At 40.0% G+C, this 21,368-nt stretch overlaps 1 protein-coding gene across 1 annotated transcript in view; it reads right to left on the reverse strand.

The window, feature by feature from the left end:
- ext2 (exostosin glycosyltransferase 2) overlaps positions 1-21,368 on the reverse strand; it is a 163,485-nt gene that overhangs the window by 20,331 nt on the left and 121,786 nt on the right. Inside the window, exon 10 of the mRNA XM_059975984.1 lies at positions 8,550-8,716. Within this exon, the coding sequence (XP_059831967.1) occupies positions 8,550-8,716 (167 nt within the window). The remainder of the gene's footprint in view (positions 1-8,549; positions 8,717-21,368) is intronic.

Below are 21,368 nucleotides of genomic sequence, written 5' to 3' on the forward strand. Positions count from 1 at the left end.
CATGTTGCAAAATGTTTCATAAGTAGCAAGGACCCACCAAAAGTTTACATCAACTATCATTCATGGACTACAAAAAGTTTTCAAGGGCTGGGCATAAATTACTCATACTGAAATTGCATCCAGCGCAGAAATCTAAAAGGCGCCTGGAGTTCAAACCTGTTAACTTTCTGTTTCATGTGCCTCAGTACCACACCATAATCTATGTACATTAACCAACTGACAACAGTGGAGGAACTCAGTGAATCAGACAGCATCAATGGAGGGAAATGAACAATCAATGTTTTGGGTTGAGATCCTTCATCTAGAAGGGTCTCCATTCAACCCAACTGCCCATTTCCCTCTATAGATGTTGTTCAATCTGCTAAGTCCTTCCAGTGTTTTATGTGTTGCTCCATATTTCAGCATCTGTGGTATTGTGTCTCCATGAAAGTTTGCCTTCTGGAAACTTCATAACTTAACACTGATATTTGATAAGATTTTGCAAAGCAGTTTGCAAAATAAGCACATGATATAGATTCACCAGATTATTTTAATCCAGATTTCAATAAAATCAAAGGTTAATGATGAACTTTTCATCAATTGAAGGAATATTTATGCCAGTGTTATACTATTTGTTGATCTAAAAGTGCAAGATTATAAAATTTCTTCAATTCTTCAATCCTCAGGCTATTACATTCAGCTGTGTACAACAAATTTCTGGCAGGAGTATTAATTTGCAGTTGATACAATCTGGCTTATTGAGTGGCCGAGGGACAGAGTTTTACAGCCATATCTGTGGTCTGTTCATATGTACATGCACTATGCTTTCCACCCACTCAGAAATTGTTTTAAGCAGAAGCATCTGCTTTTTCAGTTGACTAAGTTCTAGGTAACTCTAAGCAATGGTCAAGTAACAATGCATCCACTTTGCGACTCCTTTCACATATAGCTTAACATGTCATTGGCATTATACTCCATAATTTGGCCAAAATTATACAAAACTGCTCAGGGGTTAGCTGGCAGAAATCCTGGGACTTTGAAAAAGGAAACAGACTTGCATTCATATATATGGTGCCTTTCCTGACTTAGCGGCATGGGAAGTGTCTGCCAATTTGTAGCTACTGTACTTCAGGATAGTTGTTAGGCATTGGAGCAAACAGAAAAAGTGAACAGTAACAAAGAAAAAAAATTGGAGATTTGTACTAAAACTGTTAAGGATAAATTCTAGTCCTGCTGAAGGGTCTCGGACTAAAACGTTGACTGTACGCTTTTCCATACTTTCTGCCTAGCTTGCTGTGTTCCTCCAGCATTTTGTGTGTGTTGCTTTGGATTCCCATCATCTGCAGATTTTCTCTTGTTTGTGGATGAATTCAGGGGTAGTTTAGAGGCAACAAAGCAAGGAAATGCCATGTTATTGGCTTAAGAAATAATGGTTTGGAGGAAGAGTATCCAAGTCCACAGGTAGTGTTCAGTAACAAAATGCTGAGACACAGATGCACAGATCAGATAGTGGAAGAGTCAGGGACAAAGGTGGTGCATACCCAAAGGTTGAAAAAATTACTTAGCCTGTAGTTAACTGGGAAATATGTATGTCTTAAAATCTGATCTTGTAATGTTGCTTTTCTTTTTCCAGCACTGTGCATTGGAAAATCATTGAAATAAAATGCAATAATGGTTTCTGGAACAAATTGCACCAAATCAAAATTGGGTCAGGCACTTCTAGCTGCAAATCATATTTGCTTAAATTACTAATTTTTCCTATTAGATGCAGACATAATAACATAATGTCTGATGCAATACATATTTCAGAATGTTAGCAGTCATTAGCTCACATTGCCTTAAACACTGGGCATTCAAAGCCTGAACACACTTTCATGTTGTTACCACTTTCCAGTTAGACAGAAGGGATTTCACCAAGCATATGGATTCAGTTTTTAAGTCACTTACCAGCATACCTTTGAACATTTTCTTATCACATCCAAATATCCATGAATGTACTGATCCCAGTCCTGTATCCACCCTCACCATCTGAGCTGAAGACTCTCACCTAACCTCTCCACTCATCAATCAACTGAACCACAAGCTCCAACTGTCACCACTCCCAATGGTCCTGCACACTCTCAGCTTTCTAATGCACCCTTATTCTGGCTTATATATGACTCTAAATGAACAAAATAATCATGAATTTATCCATGATTCACAGAATATAGAACACAGAAATCTACAGTACATTACAGGCCCTTTGGTCCATAATGTTGTGCCGACCATGTAACCTCCTCTAGAAACTGCCTAGAATTACCCTACCGCATAGCCTTCCATTTTCTAAGTTTCATGTACTTACCTAAGTGTCTCTTAAAAGACCCTATTGTATCTGCCTCTATGGCCGTTGCCGGCAATGCATTCCACGCACCCACCACTGTGTTGAAAACTTAGCTGTCATCCCCTCTGTACCGACTTCCGAGCACCTTAAAGCTATGCCCCCTCATGTTAGACATTTCTGGGGAAAAACCTCTGACAATCCACACAATCAATGCCCCTCATCATCTTATATACCTCTATCAGGTCACCTCTCATCCACTGTCACTCCAAGGAGAAAAGGCCAATTTCACTCAACTCTAAGGCATGTTCTCTAATCCAGGCACCATCCTTGTAAATCTCCTCTGCACTCTCTCTAACCTATCCACATTCTTTCTGTGGTGAGAAATTAACCACAATTAAACTAATGGAAGTTTACTGTATCCACTCATCGATGAATACCATGAAACTATTGCATGAAGTTGAATTTTCATAAGTCAGGTGAGGTACTTATGAGTACATTCACTACAGGTTCCTTCTGTTTTAAATTTCAGAAACATTTGTAAAAATTATTTCCTGATATATAGGTGTCACTGGAAAGAGGACTGAATGCACATTTCTAATTGTCCTGATTATAGGTATGAGGTACTGCCAGGATTCCCTGATTTGAAGGAAGATAATCCTAATGGTGTTCAACTTTATGTGTACAGTATTTATTGCTTAGGAGCTATGAGGTGACGCTGTAGTTTTAAATCAGAATAGTATGTGATTTGATGTAGTGGAAGGTGATGGTGATCCCATACATTACATATTATCCTTCCAGATTGAGTTATAGGTTGCTGGTGAAGGAGGAGTTGAAAGCTTGGGATTCTGGTTGTGGAATTAATTATCTGAGCTGCAGCTATCAGGTTTCTTGTGCATTGATTAGGCTGCATGCACCCATGTACGTGAGAAGTACTCCATAATCTTCCCCAAATACTCTTAGGTGGCTAAAACTGAGTTTGATAATCAGGAAAGACTTTAACACCTAACCTGTGCTTTAGTCTCATAATCTGTGTGATGGTCCAATTAAGTTTTATTTAATCCTGGGCAAGGTTGGCATTTATTGTCTATCCTTTAACATTCTCTGAGTTTGCCAAATCATTTCAGAAAATAGTTAATTAACCATACTGATGAGTCTTGAAACACATTTATGTGATATTGCTTAATAACATCCAATTTCATTCCTTGATATATATCAGTGGAAAATGTCTCAGCTTCCTAAAAGATCGATTAACAAGCTCTAGCTTGTTTTCAGATATATTGATTAAAACCTCAAATTTATATGCAGGTTTTTAAATCAATATATTATATTGAGGATTATACTGCTGCATGTTAGAAAATAACTCTCCTCAAATTGGAGCATCAGGAAAAACATTAACTACAGGTTTTGCTGTTTGAATGACAACAGCTCTAATACCATCCACTAATGAAAGTGCTGGGAACACCGTCAAATGAAGTACTGTTTTTGAAATTCAGAGATTTAATAGCAATTTGCTACTGTGTATGGCTGCATCGTCACAGAAATATGCACGCTACCTCACTCTCTTATTAGCTCACAACATTGTGCAATTATAATACCAACTATAGTTCAGAAACACTATGCAAACGTACCTGAATAATATTTTTGGTCAATATCTTAACATTCCCGTAGGTAAAAGAAAAATTGATGCATTCCCTCACTTACTTATGACTTAATTAACCTACAAAGAGTGGTTTGAACTTTTGTTTTAACTATTTAGTTTTATATGCTAGTTTTGATCAGTGCCTTGGCCTTAGTCATTTTTACCATTTCACTGTTTATCTTCCAACCACTGTAAGATTAGAAGTGGGGATACCTGCTGATGATTGCACCATATTTAATTAAATGGACAACTGTTCAGCTGAGAAATGACAAGTACTATTTGTACCATAAGTACCAGGTCATGATTTTTTTTTCTCTACCAGGAATGTTACTGCTTACTCAAGACACTCACTCTACAGAGTACACACGTCCAGATTTTTAAACACAATATCTATTGAGGTTACATTCTATATCCCTTCTTAATACAGACGATGTTTCAAACTGTCACTGCTTATAGAAACGACTTTCAAGCAACATCCAAAATTCTGCACTATGCTGTAGGTGTTTTATAGAGGCCAAGTTTGTTATTATTTGGGGAGATAGTGGGGATCATCTCCCACTGCATACTAAATGCTTCCAATGGCGTGTCTCACAAATAGCCTCTGACTAAGTAGACCTCTTGGCCTTCAAATAAGACTTAGCTACTGAGCCCAGCAGAACCATTTCTCTTGATAGAAGAAATGGGCAAAGGTGGGTTACTGGCACCTTAAGACCAGTTGCTTCAGACAGATGGGGCTCGTCAGCTGTGGTTGGCAGCTCATCCAGGAGAAAGAAAACTCTCATCTCAAACCTCCACTCTCTTGTGGCGATACCCACTTGTGGGTATGGCTTCGGGAGTAAACCGTGAGGAAAAATTCAGAGCTCAAGTCCCTAAGGCAGTCTGACGTTGAGTTCAACCTTGACTGGCAACTCCAGTGACACTGCTAGTGCAAACCTGTATCAGTCTCTGCTGTTCCTTTGGATTTATCAGCTGCATGGAGAGGGGACGCCTGTTACATGAGCAAAAGCTTGCTTTCTATATCGTACTGTGCTGGCCTGTGCATCATATAGCCAGCTGGGATGCAATATCCATGGTTGCCCTCAAACAACAAAGGGCCTCACAGAGGCTATAACTGATATTAGCCTCAATTCATGAGAAATACCAGCATTCTCAAACTACAAGCTTTAGTAAGCATAAAATGGTGCAGCAATTTATAAATTGCCAAAGACACAGGGCTGATGTATTTAATGAAGAATCAATCCTCCCTGATAGTATTTATCTATACACTTAACAAAGTGATTCTACTCATGACAAGTTCCAAGTGATGCAAGGAATTGTAAAAGGTACAGGATAAGAGGAAGAATAAATATCCACATACTTATCCACATATATTCCATGCCAGCTACACTGCACATCACTTCATGAAAATGTCATCAGCGGCAATCAGTTAATTGAATGAGACAAAGTTTAGATTAATGCTTGCCATTTCTGCTTAAACTTGCAAATGTAAGTGCTTATTTTAGTTTCCTTTGAAATTTTTATTGTAATAAACCTCTTATTGGTAAGTCGTAAAGTACTTATGTGAATGTTAGATCATTATTTGGTTATGGAAAACAATGCTGAGGAACTCAATTCCATTGCTTCATCCTTTACTTTCCATGTGACAAGTGATGACAGTGTAATGTATAGTTGCAGCATTTGTGCAAACAATGTTTGGTGATAAATGTGAACAAACATGTACATGGGACCCTCAATAATGTACACACATGTGACAACTCCTACAGATTCTGTACTAACAGCCATTTTTATTTTGTGTTACTTGATTTAGATACAAGTAAAATCCAGCTGTAAAAATGTAACATTAAATTCCAGTCAACGTTCATGTCAAGTGAATAATGTGCAGCACAATAACCCTCTAAATTATGTGTTTCGTATCCTGTCAAATGGATAACAATCTGTTTTTCCTACCCTGCATCTGCTACATTAAATCCTTCAGGAAATATTTGTAGTGCTGCAATATTTTTTGAGAGCCTAGCTACAGAAAGGGTTGGTTAAATAGGTACAAAGGAGGCCTTTATTACCTTGCCAAAACAAAACAGCATAAAAAAGAAAATATGATGCAAAGTGCATTTATTGCCAGTCAAGCACATTAACACTATTCAGCTTATTTTGCTAGAGGGAAAATTAGGATATCCTGCAAGAAATGTAACCAGCAGGTTTTGATACATTCTTCATTTTATATTTCTTTAAACAGACTTAATGAATAGTTTTTTAAAAACAAGCAAAACTGGCAGCTTTTCACTCATGCGTGCTATTTTGTGCAAATTAAAATGAAACAGTAAACACTGAAACTGAACTGCGGGAAGGTCTGCACCTCAAAGGGAAAGAAGGTGCAATGTTTCAGGCGGGAGTAATCATTCTTTTTAATTTTTAAGATTTTATTTTCTTTGGGTTTTTAGATTAATCTAGTAGCGTTCATTTTACTTAGGGCTCCAGTATTATCTAACACTTTAACTGTTAGTCAATCATACACAAAATACAACATACAGAAACAATTTAGCTAGCTCCTAAATTACCTCCAATTTTGAAATGAAAACCATTTTACAAGTTGTGCCAGGATTCTGTATTTAAAATGATGTAATTTTAAATGCTTTTCTGCTACTTTTCATTAAGAAATTCTGCTTAAAATCTTGGCATTTGTAACTGCCTACATGTTGGATTGAATTAATTTTCTTTTCTCCTTTGAAAAGTAACAGAGCTACAGAGCTATTATTGATATAACAAGGCACTCCTCCCGACTCAATCAGATTTGAAACTCAGCTTCTTAGTAAATCACTAAAACATGTATGTTAAATATAACTGAGACTATGTTCCCTGATTCTCAAGGTGACATGACAACATAAAAAAGCTCTAATAAAATGACAAATATGGCATCTCAGCTGAATGCCATCTTATTGAATCATCCTTCAGAAACATAAATTTACTCCTTAAAGGGATGTCAGCAGAGAACTGCAATACCTAAATGCAGCTTTTAAACCTGTATATGGAAGGAACAAGAACATAGTTTCTCATATCTAATAAAAACAAGCATTTTCCCTATACTTCACAATTCATTGCCATGCACTATTTTCAGAATGGTGAAACCTTAACAAGATGTCCATTTTGTCGTCATTTTCAAAATACCTCCTCCACCATCACTCCTCCCTATGAATATTTCCTTTCTATTGTCTCTTTACCCTAAAGTTCATTTTCATTTCCTATCTCCCGCCTTCCGTCATTCTACTCATTCATTCTCTTCCTATCCCTCTAATTGGCCCTTGCTTTTTATCCAAACTAAGACTATTATGTGGAATGATGGATTTTCTTAAGAAAATAATTCCCTTATTTCTTACAAGGTAAATTATTTTAAATACTTATAAAATGAGCTAATTTACTTAATTTCATATATCAACTAATTCTCCATCATTTAAAAATTAACACATTCCCCTCAATGCTAAAAATCCCATTCTTTAACCACATGTTGGGTTTTTTGCAATTAAGTTGATCTGTAGTGGGCCTGGAGGATAATTGCTCATTAGGTTACTGAAATCATCATTCATTTAGAATGAGGAAGTCTGCAACAATTTTAGATACTGAATTGTGTCCATCTAAAGCTGATTTAATTTCCAGTGATTGGTGAAGCTTCAGATTACATTGTGATTCAAGTGCAATTTTCAATTTATTCCAGCTTGAGCTTTTCTTCTCCAAACTCTACAATTCTATATACTCTTGTACTTAACTCTCTCTTTTATCCCCTTGAATAACATCCTAAGCTGGAAATCGCCTTGGCATTAATTAAAGTAAGTCTCTTAAGAATTAGGAGCAGAATTAGGAGCAGAATTAGGCCATTTAGCCCATCAAGTCTGTGCTGTTCTGAAACAGAGCCATTCAGTTATGACTGATTAATTTTTCAGCCCTATGATCCAACATTCTCCCTGTAACCCTCAACTCCCTTATCAATCAAGAACCTATCAACCTCCACCTTAAATGCACCCTTGGTCTTCACAGCACTCTGTGGACAAATTCCCCACCTCCCACCTACTGGTTGTTCAGCACAAAGCCAAGAGTGGAACCACTTTGCTCATTTCTCAATACAGCACTATTTTTGCTCATCCACGTCCTTCAGAAACTTAGCAGCTATATTCTTCCAGTGTCATTTTCATTTTATGATGAAGGGTTAATGTGTATTTGGATCAGAATGTGTGTTTAGCTATAGGAAAGTGACAAACATTTTTTGCAATAATATTTAAACATTCCGCATATCTGGTAAAAGGTAACAACTCACTCACACTTGGGAACGAAATGGCTAAGTTGATCAATCTTTTCAGAAACAAAGGCGCATGGATCAAATACTGTAATCATAGCCATTTCGAAGTGGTTTTGTTTTGGTAAACGGAATAAATAATACCAGAAGATTAGAGTCATAAATCGGTGCATAAAGAAGCTCCCTCTTACATTAGTTACTTGTGTATGAATACATGATGTGGGAACCACAATTCTATATGTGATACCAAGACATGCCAAAAAAAGATATTTGTTTGATTTTTTAAAATATATCTGAACCAAAGTAGAGGATAGAGTGAAAAGTCTTACCTCGTAACCAAACTGCAATTCATCTGATGTCAACATGATGATATCATCATCAATTGCCAGAACAGCTTCCGTTTCAATTTCATCATAAGGAAAGAATCTGTTACTCAACTTGTTTTCTTTAGTCCTTACAACTTTGAGAGGTACTCCAATCTTGGGCCATGCTGACTCTGGAAGAAAAGTTAATGTTGTTACTTAAGTTTCTCATATAAATGTAAAACAAATTACCCATCTCTTTTTGCAATATGGGCATAATCATCCCTCCCACCATTCTATAAGCCAGTAAGACAAAAGGAGCAGAATTAGGCAATTCAACCCATCAAGTCTGTTCTACCAGTTCATTAATTATTCTCCCTTACAAGCCCACTATTCTGCCTTCTCACTGCAAACTTTGATGTCCTTACTCCATTTTAAATATACCCAATGACTCTGCCTTCCTAGCTGTCTGTGGCAATGAATTCCACAGATTCACCACCCTCTGGTTAAAGAAATTCCTCTTCATCTCTGTTCTAAAGTGATGTCCTCATATCCAGAGGATGTTCCTCTGATCCTAGCCTCCCCCACTGTAGGGAAAATGCTCTCCACACCCACCCTGTCTAGGCCTTTCAATATTTGATACATTTCAATGAGATCCTATCTCACTCTTTTAAACATGCCCAGAGTCATCAAATGCTATTCATACATTAACTATTTCATTCCTGGGTTAATTTTTGTGAACCTCCTCTGAACTCCCTCCAATGCCAGCACATCCTTTCTTGGTCAAGGGACCCAAAACCACTAGTAATACTCCAAGAACTGTCTGCACAATGATTTATAAAGTGCTCTTATATCTGAGTCTTCTTAAAATGAATGTTCATTGCATTTGCCTTCCTCATCACCGACTCAAGCTGCAAGTTAACCTGTGGGGAATCCTGAACAAAAACTCGCAGATCACTTTGCACCTCTGATTGCTGAAATTTCTCCGCATTGAGAAAATAGTCTATGCCTTTCTTTCTACCAAAGTGCATAACAGCACACTCCCCTACACGATATACCATCTGCCACTTCTTTGCCCATACTCCTAATCTGTTCAAGCCCCTTTGCAGACTCCCTGCTTCCTCAACACCACCTGTCCTTCCATCTTTCATTGTATCATCTGCAAACTGGGGCACAAAGCCGTCATTTCCATCATTCAAGTCACTGATTTTTAATGTGAAACAACGGTAGTTCCGACACCAATCCCTGTGGAATAGTACCAGACACCGGCAGGCAACCAGAAAAGACCCTCTTTATTCCCACTCTTATTCCCCTCTGTGCATTCAAAATGGTAACTTCAGCACATAAATTAAAACTTTGGTGATTCTTGCTTTGATGCCCATAAACACCAGTGAATGTAAATAAAAATTTTCTGAAGGGACTGCACCTCTTTAGTTTGGACACAAGTGGCAACTACTGTACAGTTTACCTTCAAGTTCCAGGCTCATTTCCTGCAATGGCTTTTTGCCTAGGAATAGTGTGTAAAAGCTCTTTCAGAGCTATTTTGAATAAAGGAAAGTCATAGGACCCCAGGCTGAAATATGTTCAATGGCCTTTTTCACAACAGGAGTGTTTCTTTATTTGCTTTGCACACACTTAGCATTTTATCGCTATATATCCTTACACTCCAAAAAGATTACTGTTGATAAACTTTTGATTTTTAATCAAATGCGTTTGCACATATGTGGATAATTTACATAATTTACAATCATGTAGCTACATTGCGGCCAACATCATTTGAATCGATAAATTTTTGACACGTATAATACAAACTCTGTTAAATGACAAAAAGACTAATATTAAATATATAATAAAAACATTCTATGATAGTCTAAAGATAGAGTTTTCAACAATAGATCATTTATGTAGGACTTATCATGTTCAACAACCACCAAATGTTAGACTTCAGTAATCAGCACACTGCCATGGATTGCTTGCTCACTCCATATGGAACAGCCCATGGAACCCTAGTACTGTAAGGTCATAGCCTAGGTTATCTGCTGTTGGATATGAAATAGTTCAAACATCCACATATTTTCCTTCACACCTTTTGTACAAACATAGAATAGTACAGCACATCTTCGGCCCACAATGTTGTGCCGATCCTCAAACCCTGCCTCCCATATAACACCCCACCTTCTATTCCTCCATATACCTGTCTAGTACTCTCTTGAACTTCACTAGCGCATCTGCCTCCACCACTGACTCGGGCAGTGCATTCCACGTACCAACCACTCTTGAGTGAAAAACCTTCCTCTAATATCCCCCTTGAACTTCCCTCCCCTTAACTTAAAGCCATGTCCTCTTGTACTGAGCAGTGCTGCCCTGGGGAAGAGGCGCTGGCTGTCCATTCTGTCTATGCCTCTTAGTATCTTGTATACCTCTATCATGTCTCCTCTCATCCTCCTTCTCTCCAAAGAGTAAAGCCCTAGATCCCTTAATCCATACTCTCTAAACCAGCATCCTGGTAAATCTCCTCTGTACCCTTTCCAATGCTTCCACATCCTTCCTATACTGAGGCAACCAGAACTGGACACAGTACTCCAAGTGTGGTCTAACTAGAATTTTATAAAGCTGCATCATTACATCGTGTCTCATAAACTCTATCCGTCAATTTATGAAAGCTAACACCCCATAAGCTTTCTTTACTACCCTATCTACCTGTGAGGCAACTTTCAAGGATCTGTGGACATGTACTCCCAGATCCCTCTGCTCCTCCACACTACCAAGTATCCTACCATTTACTTTGTACTCTGCCTTGGAATTTGTCCTTCCAAAGTGTACCACCTCACACTTGTCCAGGTTGAACTCCATCTGCCACTTCTCAGACCACTTCTGCATCCTATCAATGTCTCTCTGCAATCTTCGGCAATCCTCTACACTATCTACAACACCACCAACCTTTGTGTCCTCAGCAAACTTGCCAACCCACCCTTCTACCCCCACATCCAGGTTGTTAATTAAAAATATCACAAAAAGTACAGGTCCCAGAACAGATCCTTGTGGGACAACACTAGTCACAACCCTCCAAATTGAATATACTCCCTCCACCACAACCCCCTGCCTTCTGCAGGCAAGCCAATTCTGAATCCACCTGGCCAAACTTCCCTGGATCCCATGACTTCTGACTTCCTGAATAAGCCTACCGCGTGGAACCTTGTCAAATGCCTTACTAAAATCCATGTAGATCACATCCACTGCACTACCCTCATCTATATGCCTGGTCACCTCCTCAAAGAACTCTATCAGGCTTCTTAGGCATGATCTGCCCTTCACAAAGCCATGTTGACTGTCCCTGATCAGACCATGATTCTCTAAATGCCCATAGATCCTATCTCCAAGAATCTTTTCCAACAGCTTTCCCACCACAGATGTAAGGCTCACTGGTCTATAATTACCTGGACTATCCCTACTACCGTTTTTGAACAAGGGGACAACATTCGCCTCCCTCCAATCCTCCGGTACCATTCCCGTGGACAACAAGGACATAAAGATCCTAGCCAGAGGTTCAGCAATCTCTTCCCTTGCCTCATGGAACAGCCTGGGGAATATTCCGGTAGGCCCTGGGGACTTATCCGTCCTAATGTATTTTAACAACTCCAACACCTCCTCTTCCCTAATATCAACATGCACCAGAACATCAACCTCACTCATATTGTCCTCACCGTCATCAAGTTCCCTCTCAGTGGTGAATACCGAAGAAGTATTCATTGAGGACCTCACGCACTTCCACAGCCTCCAGGCACCCCTTCCCACTTTTATCTCTAATCGGTCCTACCCTCACTCCTGTCATCCTTTTGTTCTTCACATAATTGAAGAATGCCTTGGGGTTTTTCTTTACCCTATTCACCAAGGCCTTCTCATGCCCCCTTCTCGCTCTTCTCAGCCCCTTCTTAAGCTCCTTTCTTGCTACCCCATATTCCTCAATCGACCCATCTGATTCTTGCTTCCTAAACCTCATGTATGCTGCCTTCTTCCACCTGACCAGATTTTCCACTTCACTTGTCACCCATGGTTCCTTCAGCCTTCTGTTCTTTATCTTCCTCACTGGGACAAATTTATCCCTAGCATCCTGCAAGAGATCCTTCGACTACATGTCCATAGTACACTTCCCTGCAAAAGCATCCCCCAATTCACACCTGCAAGTTCTAGCCTTATAGCCTCATAATTTGTCCTTCCCCAATTAAAAATGTTCCTGTCCTCTCTGATTCTATCCTTTTCCATGATAATGCTAAAGGTCAGGGAGCAGTGATCACTATCCCCCAGATGCTCACCCACTGACAGATCTGTGACCTGACCTGGTTTGTTACCTAATACTAGATCTAGTATGGCATTCCCCCTAGTCGGCCTGTCAACATACTGTGACAGGAATCCATCCTGGACACACTTAACAAACTCTGCCCCATCTAAACCCTTGGAACTAATCAAGTGTCAATCAATGTTAGGGAAGTTAAAGTCACCCATGATAACAACCCTGTTAGTTTTGCACCTTTCCAAAATCTGTTTCCCAATTTGCTCCTCGGTATCTTTGCTGCTACCAGGGGGCCTATAGAATACTCCCAGTAGAGTAACTGCTCCCTTCCTGTTCCTGACTTCCACCCATACTGACTCAAAAGAGGATCCTACTACATTACCCACCCTTTCTGCAGCTGTAATAGTATCTCTGACCAATAATGCCACCCCTCCTCCCCTTTCCCCCCTCTCTATCCCTTTTAAAGCACTGAAATCCAGGAATATTGAGAATCCATTCCTGCCCTGGTGCCGGCCAAGTCTCCGTAATGGCCACTACATCATAATTCCATGTATGCATCCAAGCTCTCAGTTCATCATCTTTGTTCCTAATGCTTCTTGCATTGAAGTACACATACTTTAGCCCTTCTACCTTACTTCCTTTACACCCTTTATTCACCTTCTCTTTCCTCAAAGCCTCTCTCTGTTAGATCTGGCTTTACTCCATGCACTTCTTTCACTGCTCTATCGTTCTGGGTCCCATCCCCCTTGTAAATTAGTTTAAACACTGCTAGCCAACCTACCAACAAGGATATTGCTCCCCCGTAAGTTCAGGTGCAACCCATCCAATCTGTACAGGTCCCACCTTCCCCAGAAGAGATCCCAATGATCCAGAAATCTAAAACCCTGCCCCCTGCACCAACTCCTCAGCCACGCATTCAACTGCCATCTCCTCCAATTCTTACCATCTCGTTCATGTAGTACTGGCAGCAATCCTGAGAACGCCCCCCTTGAGGTCCTGTTCTTCAGCCTTCTGCCTAGTTCCTGAAACTCACACTTCAAGACCTCATCCCTCTTCCTGCCTACATCGTTGGTTCCAACATGTATCATGACTTCTGGTTGCTTTCCCTCTTGTACCAGGATGTCATGCACGCAATCAGAGACATTCCGGACCCTGGCACCCGGGAGGCAACAAACCATGCGGGTGTCCTTCTCACATCCACAAAATCTCCTGTCTGCTCCCCTGACTATAGAGTCTCCAATGATGACAGCTCTCCTCTTCTCTGTCCCATCCTTCTGCACCACAGGGTCAGACTCAGTGCCAGAGGCCCTGCCACCGTGGCTCACACCTGGTCAGTTGTCCTCGCCAACAGCATCCAGGACGGTAAATTTATTATTCAGGGGAATGGCTACAGGGGTGCTCTGCACGACCTGTCTACTCTCCTTCGCTTCCCCCCTCGGAATGTCACCCAACGACCTGCTTCTGGCAGCCTAGGTGTGACTACCTCCCTGTAGCTCTCATCTATGACTGCCTCATTCTCCCTTATGAGTTGAAGGTCATCCAGCTGCTGCTCCAGATTCCTCACACGGTCTTCCAGATCACCCAGCCGCAAGCACTTCTGCCAGATGTGACTCTGCGGGAGAAGGGAGCTCCCCCAAGACTGCCATATCTCACAGGAGAGGCACATCACCGTCTCAGGAGGCATTGTAAAGACTAACTGGGAACAAGCTCGTCAAAGCCTCTCGAGTCAAAGCCTCAAATCTCCACTCCTTCACTGGCCCACTCAATCACTGGCCACTCCGCTTGAGCTAACCCTTTATTTATTTGTTTGAGCTTTTCAAACTGTTTGGTCACCTGACCTCAACTGCCCAATCAGTTGCTTTCTGCTGAGTCTGAGGGAGAATTAACAAGGCAGAATTCTGTCAAGAGATGGATGCTGCATCCTGGCTGTAGCCTCTAGACCACACACATGATTGTGGTGAATTTTATTTATTATATACATAATGTTATATAGTCTGTTTTTGAACACATTGAAAGGCTTGCACCAATAGGATCTACATCACTAGGGCATATCCTACCAGCTGTTGGGCTAGTGCAGCAACAAGATGTTTTGCTAAATGAATGTTCTATTTCATGCTTCAAATACAAACCTAGCTGGGTTCTTTTACTTGTCCCTAAACATGGCATTGGAACTCAGACTTCATGAACATTTTCTGGAGCTTACAACTGAGTACCCTCCTGCAACCAGAGTTTTATTGGGATTCAGTGCTGCCATACTTCCTGTTAGAGCAGTCAAAATATAGGAACTAGAAGTGTGGAAAATTCAAACACCAATAGGCATAATGAATGATATTATGCATCTCCTGAGTTTGATCAAAATCATAGAGTCACAGAATGCCACAGCACAGAAACAGGTCCTTCAGTCTATCTAATCTGTGCTGAACTATTATTCTGTCTAGTCCTACAGACCTGCACCCAGACAGCCCTCCATGCTTCTCTTATTCATGTACCTATCCAAAATTTTCTTAAATGTTTAAATGAAATCTGCATTCACCACTTCTGCTGGCACCTTGTTCCACATTCTCACCACCCTCTGAGTGAAGTTCCCCCTCATGTTCCCCTTAAATACTTAACCCATGATCTCTCGCTCTAGTCTCACCTAATCGTGGTGGAAAAAGCCTGCTCACATTTACTTAATCTACAGTGGTCTTCCGCTGATCAAGGTCAACAATGGATGTTGCACCCGAGCTGTCTACGTTGTTGGTCTGTGGCCGATGAGACCAATGAGAGAGTGGCAGTCTCCGTTGCAAAGATCGCATCTATAAGTGGTCTCAGCTCTGATGGAGCTGTAGCATTCCTTTGATGGGCCTGTTTGTATTCTGACACTTTCAGGAGATGATCTTCGCCTGAATTAAGGTGTTATTTGAGGGTGCCTCTCCACTTGGTTCGGTTAGCTGCAAGTTGCTCCCAGGACTCAGTGTTGATGGGCAGTGCCTTCATGTCCTGTTTGCAGATATCCCCATAATGAAGTTATGAGCAGCCAGCTGTTCTCTTGCCTGAAGCCAGCTTACCGTAGAGATGTCTTTTGGGATGCCATCATCTTGCATGAGGCGAATGTGGCTGAGTCAGCGCAGCCTATGCTGCCTGAGCAGACTGTCCATGCTAGGGAGGCTGGTACCAAAGAGAATCTCAGTATCAGGTACTCTTTCTGTCCTGGAGACACTCAAGATGTGATGAAGGCACCTTAAATGGAAGCTATTGAGCCTTCTCTCGTTTAGCATATGTGGTCCAGGTCTTGCTGCCGTACAGCAGTATGCTGGTGATACAAGCGTTGTACACTGCTATCTTTGTTCTGGCTGAGAGTTTGGATACTCCTCAATGCTGTATTCCTCCATCAAATGTTCTCTCGTTCTCCTGTGTTCAAGAGAATAAAGGTCCTAATCAATTCAACTTTCCCCCCATATTAAAGGGCCTCAAATCCCAGCAACATCTTGTAAAATTTCTCTGCACTCTTTCAATCTTATTGATATCTTTCCAGTAGGTAAGTGACAAACACTGCACACAATACTTCAAAATTAGGCCTCACCAACATCTTATATAACTTTAACATAATATCCTAACTAAAGTCATTATGCTTACACTAACAGCTACACTTATCACTGGGGCCCAAAGATGGCAGCTCGATGGGTTAAAGACCTAACCAGGAGCACAGCTCATTCTGAACTGTAACACCAACCACCCTGGCAGCAGGAAGGCCACATGCAAAAATATAATTTCCTGCTCTCAACTAAATTACTGGCAGACTGCTTCAATATTAAAATGAAAATTAGGATCACCAAAACATCACATGCTTTTAATTGACAAACTGATCAATACGGTTTGACGAATTCTTTTAATCCATAAAAATTCCAGGAATGGAGAGGTTAACAAGAGAAGCATTTGGCAGCTTAAGGCCTGAACTCACTGGAATTTAGAAGAACGTGGGAGGTGGGGTGATGGGAGGGGGCTCATTGAAACTTACTAAATGCTGAAAGGACTAGATAAGGTGAATGAAGAGAGGATGTTTCCTCTAGTGAGGGTATCCAGAACTAAAGGGCATGGCCTCAAAACTGAGGGGAAACCTTTTAAAACAGAAGGAAGGAGGAATTTTTTTTGTCAAAGAATGGTGAATCTGTGGAATGTTCTACCACAGACTGTGGTGGAGGCCAAATCCATGGGTATATTCAAAGTGGAAGTTGATAGTTTCATGATTGGTTGGGTGAGAGGGTAGGTGTATGGGGTTGAATGGGATCCGGGATCAGCCACGATGAAATGGTGGGCTGAATGGCCTAATTCTGCTCTTATATCTTATGGTCTTATAAATATTTGCATGTAGCTTTTCACTGGTCACAATACAACAGGCTGCCTCAGTGACCTCAAGAACCGTGCATGGTTCTATTTCTTTCTTTCTGTATCAAAATTGTCGATTTCTAACTATCATTTTCACAGTCTGGCTCTGGGCATGGCCTATTTTCACAAAGAAAAACAAAGAAATTTAATCCAATCTCATCTGCCACATTTAGCCATCTTTTCTCACTCTATGAGAGTTCTTCCCTAACTCTATCAATGCATTCCCACTTTCTCTGTTACTCATTACTAATTTTTTTTTCTCTTTTCTGATTCTAACAAAGGATCCTGGATCTGAAATAATAATTGTTTCTACAGATACTGACTGGCTTGAGTGTTTGTAGCATTTCCTGGTTCTGTATTACATTTCTAACATCTGCAGTTTTGATTTGATTTTTACAAACCATTTGCCGGCAGCTGCTCTAATAATCCCAAAGAAAAAAAAACTAATTTTCATTGTATGGATCTGCAAAATTAAGATAATGTTCCTTTTTATTCAGACCACTGTTAATCCACCTTCTCTCTAAACAGTACAGTAGAGCTACTACCAAATACTATTTGAACTTCTAACACTCCCCAAGATGCCAAGTAGTAAAAATGGCATTAAACAATTTGATCTGGTGAGCAAAAATTAAGTTATAAGCAGAATTTTGAGAGACAACAGAAGAATTTTATTTTTTTGCCAGGACACAGAGCTACTTCAAGGAGAATTTCAGAGTCTGGTATCTAAATTACACAAGCCTCAACTCACGCAAAAGGAATGGAAAACTCTAAAGAGTTTAAGCAGTTCTTGGAATGCTGTTGAACTGAAATTTCGAGATAGGAAGGGGCAAGATAATTGATGGAAATGAACAACTTTACACAGAGGAATTAGGTATATTCGATATAAAGACAACACATTGGAAATAATCTTTTCTACTCTATCAGACAACATCCCCAATATACATTGTCTGCAATGAAACTATATTTTATTATAAAGTCCTTGCTTCACAATATTATGTCATTGAAAAATTATAAAGTATTTCTTTAAGTATTTGCCATTGCTCAGTTTTTGATTTATAATTCAGATTTTCAATTCACCAATCGACTTTCTCTTCACACCTGTGCAAATGAATATAACTTTAAAGCCTTTATTCTATCTTGAGTTCCTTAATGTAAAATTGAAGGTGGAACTCCATTATGCACAGTTCTCCCCAGAGGAATCTTTACCAGGTAATCTCAAATTAATCCTAGCAAATTGTCCTTAAAATATTCAGAGAACTCATCTTCAATTGCCAACATGTTCAGTCCAATCTTTAATAAGACTACCATATATTTTAAGAGGGCTAACATATAAATGATTTCCCTTACTGCTTTTTATACCCCATTCAAGCTGATTATGCTTCTCATTTACGAAAGGTAGGAAATATCTCAATCCTGCTAGTACGCTTTATTATTACTGTTACCCAGTTTTATTTCCAGTTCTGCCTATTCTTCCAATTTGTCATAACCTTGAATCTAAAAGCTATTAAATTGTTTCTATTTATCACTATCAAGCTGTATGAGTATGTATGTTATGTAATTTTAACAACAAATCAGAACAAAAGTTCTAATATTTGTAACCTTTTACGCAAGAAAGCAAAATTAAGCAATGGCAACACTAGGGGTGGATTATGGCATTGGCCAAAATACACTCAGTGGCCATTTATGAGATACACCCTGTATCTAATAAAGTGGCCAATGAGAGTTTGGTTTTCTGCTGCTGTAGCCCATCCACTTCAAGGTTTGATGTGAACAGGGTACGATAGTGGTGTGCATTTAGAGATGCTCTTCTGCACACCACTGTTGTAACGTGGTTATTTGAGTTATGATTGCTTTCCTGTCAGCTTGAAACAGTCTGGCCATTCCCCTCTGACCTCTCTCATCAGCAAGACTTTTCAGTCCATGGAAGTGCTGCTAACTGGATGTTTTTTGTTTCTTGCATCATTCTCTGTAAACTCAAAACTGTTGTACATCAAAATCCCAGATCAGCACTTTGAGATACTCACCCCTTTTGGCACCAGCAATCATTCCATGGTCAAAGTCACTTAGATCATATTTCTTCCCCATTCTGATGTTTAGTTTGAACCACAACAGAACCTCTTGACCATGTCCACGTGCGTTTATGCATTGAGTTACTGCCATGTGATTGGCTGATTATATATTTGCATAATGAGGTGTACAGGTGTATTTAATAAAGTGGCCACTGAGTGCAAAATAACTAAATTGTGCACATGGAGTCCATGGAATTTAAACTACCCTGAAGGAACCAAGTATTTTTTTTTTAAACAGGACCTCTAACTGGCTCTGTGGTGATTTGGCTGACTGCACTTAACAGTAGTTACACTGTATCTCATTCAATAAAGATTAACATTAATGAGATTTCATAGCAATTCAGAACTGATTACACTGGCAAAGGAAAACAAAATTGGTGTGACATTAACAACTGCTTCAGTATTACCTTGTTTAACTGTCACTGTATTAATATAGCAGAACAGGTAGCCACTGAGCCGCTGAGCGTGAGGACCTGCATCGCGTGGTGAAGGTGGCCCAGCGAATTGTCAGGATGGAGCTCCCAGGACTGGACACCATCTATTCCAGCAGACTCAGGAGGAAAGCAATAAGCATCACCAGAGACACCACACACCCCGGCCACTCCCTGTTTGATCCGCTGCCGTCCAGCAAAAGGTTCAGGACACTAAAAGCCAGAACAAATAGACTGAGGAACAGCTTCTACCCCACAGCTGTGGCCTCCATCACACCACTCCCACAGAACAATGACTGAAACTGTGAGCGCACATGTGCACACACAAGGACTCAAACACTTGCACTAATAGCACTTTGTGCATTACTGTGATATTCTAGTCCTGCTGCAACTTATTTTCTGCTACTTATCTATTTAATACTGTTTTTCTAATACTGTCTTGTTTTTATCTACCGCTTCATTTAAATGCCTGAGAGGAAGCCAAACAGAGTTGCATTGCATCCATGTATAATGACAATAAAGATCATTCATTCAATAAGGCTCTTCCAACCTGGCCTGTTATTCATTAAGATCATGGCTGATCTACTTGGCACCATTTCTACCTATGCTTAGAAATCTAGCTATGTTTTGAATGAACATTATGACTAAACATTCACAAGCATCAGGAGTAGAGAATTCCAACAATTTACCACCTTGTGAAGAAAATTCTTAACTGTCATAGAGAATTTTGCCTTTAATCTTAAACTGCGTCCTCTGATACTGGACTCCTGTGGAAGGGAAATATTTTCCCTGTAATTTACCTGTCAAACACTTCACTAACTTTGCAGGTTACAATGAGATAAGCTCTGCCCTTGTTCTTTTAAATTCTAAGGGATACAGACCCAGCCTGCTTAATTATTCATCAATGGATGCACCCACCACCTCTGGAAGTACACCAGAGAAACTCCTTTGAAACGTACTCTTTAAAATAAGTGCATTGGATTCCAGTTAATTGGGACACTTCGTGACCAGTATATTTTGGATTAATTAAGTGGCTGCCCCAATTATCCAAAGTGTCATGTAAATACAAAATGTCTAAAAGAGACAAATTATATATTTACATGAAATAAAACAAATTAGAACACTATCAGTACTATTACAGTGTAGCAATGTACTATATACAGAGCTAGAAACAACACCACGCAGTCAGTAAGATGTTTCGAGACTAGTTTATTCAATACCTCGCAGCGCTGGCTTTTAATCCCTAGTTCCCGCCCTCTCCGGGCAGAAATGACTTCAGAGGTGCATTACCAAAGTCTCATCCCGCGCGCGAGCTACTTGTGAGCTGGTTCGCCTGCGTGGAAAGTGGGTCGCCACAACAGCACTATAAAACTGCATTAGCTCCTAATTGTTATCGATGGAGGAATTCAGCATTTTTTTCATTAACAAAATCAGTGCAGCCACCTCAGGTAGATAAGGGACTGCCTTCATTCAATAATATCAATGATCGTATCCTCCAAATCCTCACTTTCATTGTAACATTCATTGCCCCAATGAAGTGGAATAATGCCGCAAATAAATGAAGGGAATCCTGTCTTGATTAATTTTTGTTCTTTAAGAGTTGCCCCCAATAAGCGGCTGTCTTGACTAACTGATGGCACAAATAACTGGAATCCATTGTACACAACTTCTTAATTAAGGAGGCAAT

The sequence above is a fragment of the Hypanus sabinus genome, chromosome 7 (assembly GCF_030144855.1).
Source record: "Hypanus sabinus isolate sHypSab1 chromosome 7, sHypSab1.hap1, whole genome shotgun sequence".
Taxonomy (NCBI): domain Eukaryota; kingdom Metazoa; phylum Chordata; class Chondrichthyes; order Myliobatiformes; family Dasyatidae; genus Hypanus; species Hypanus sabinus.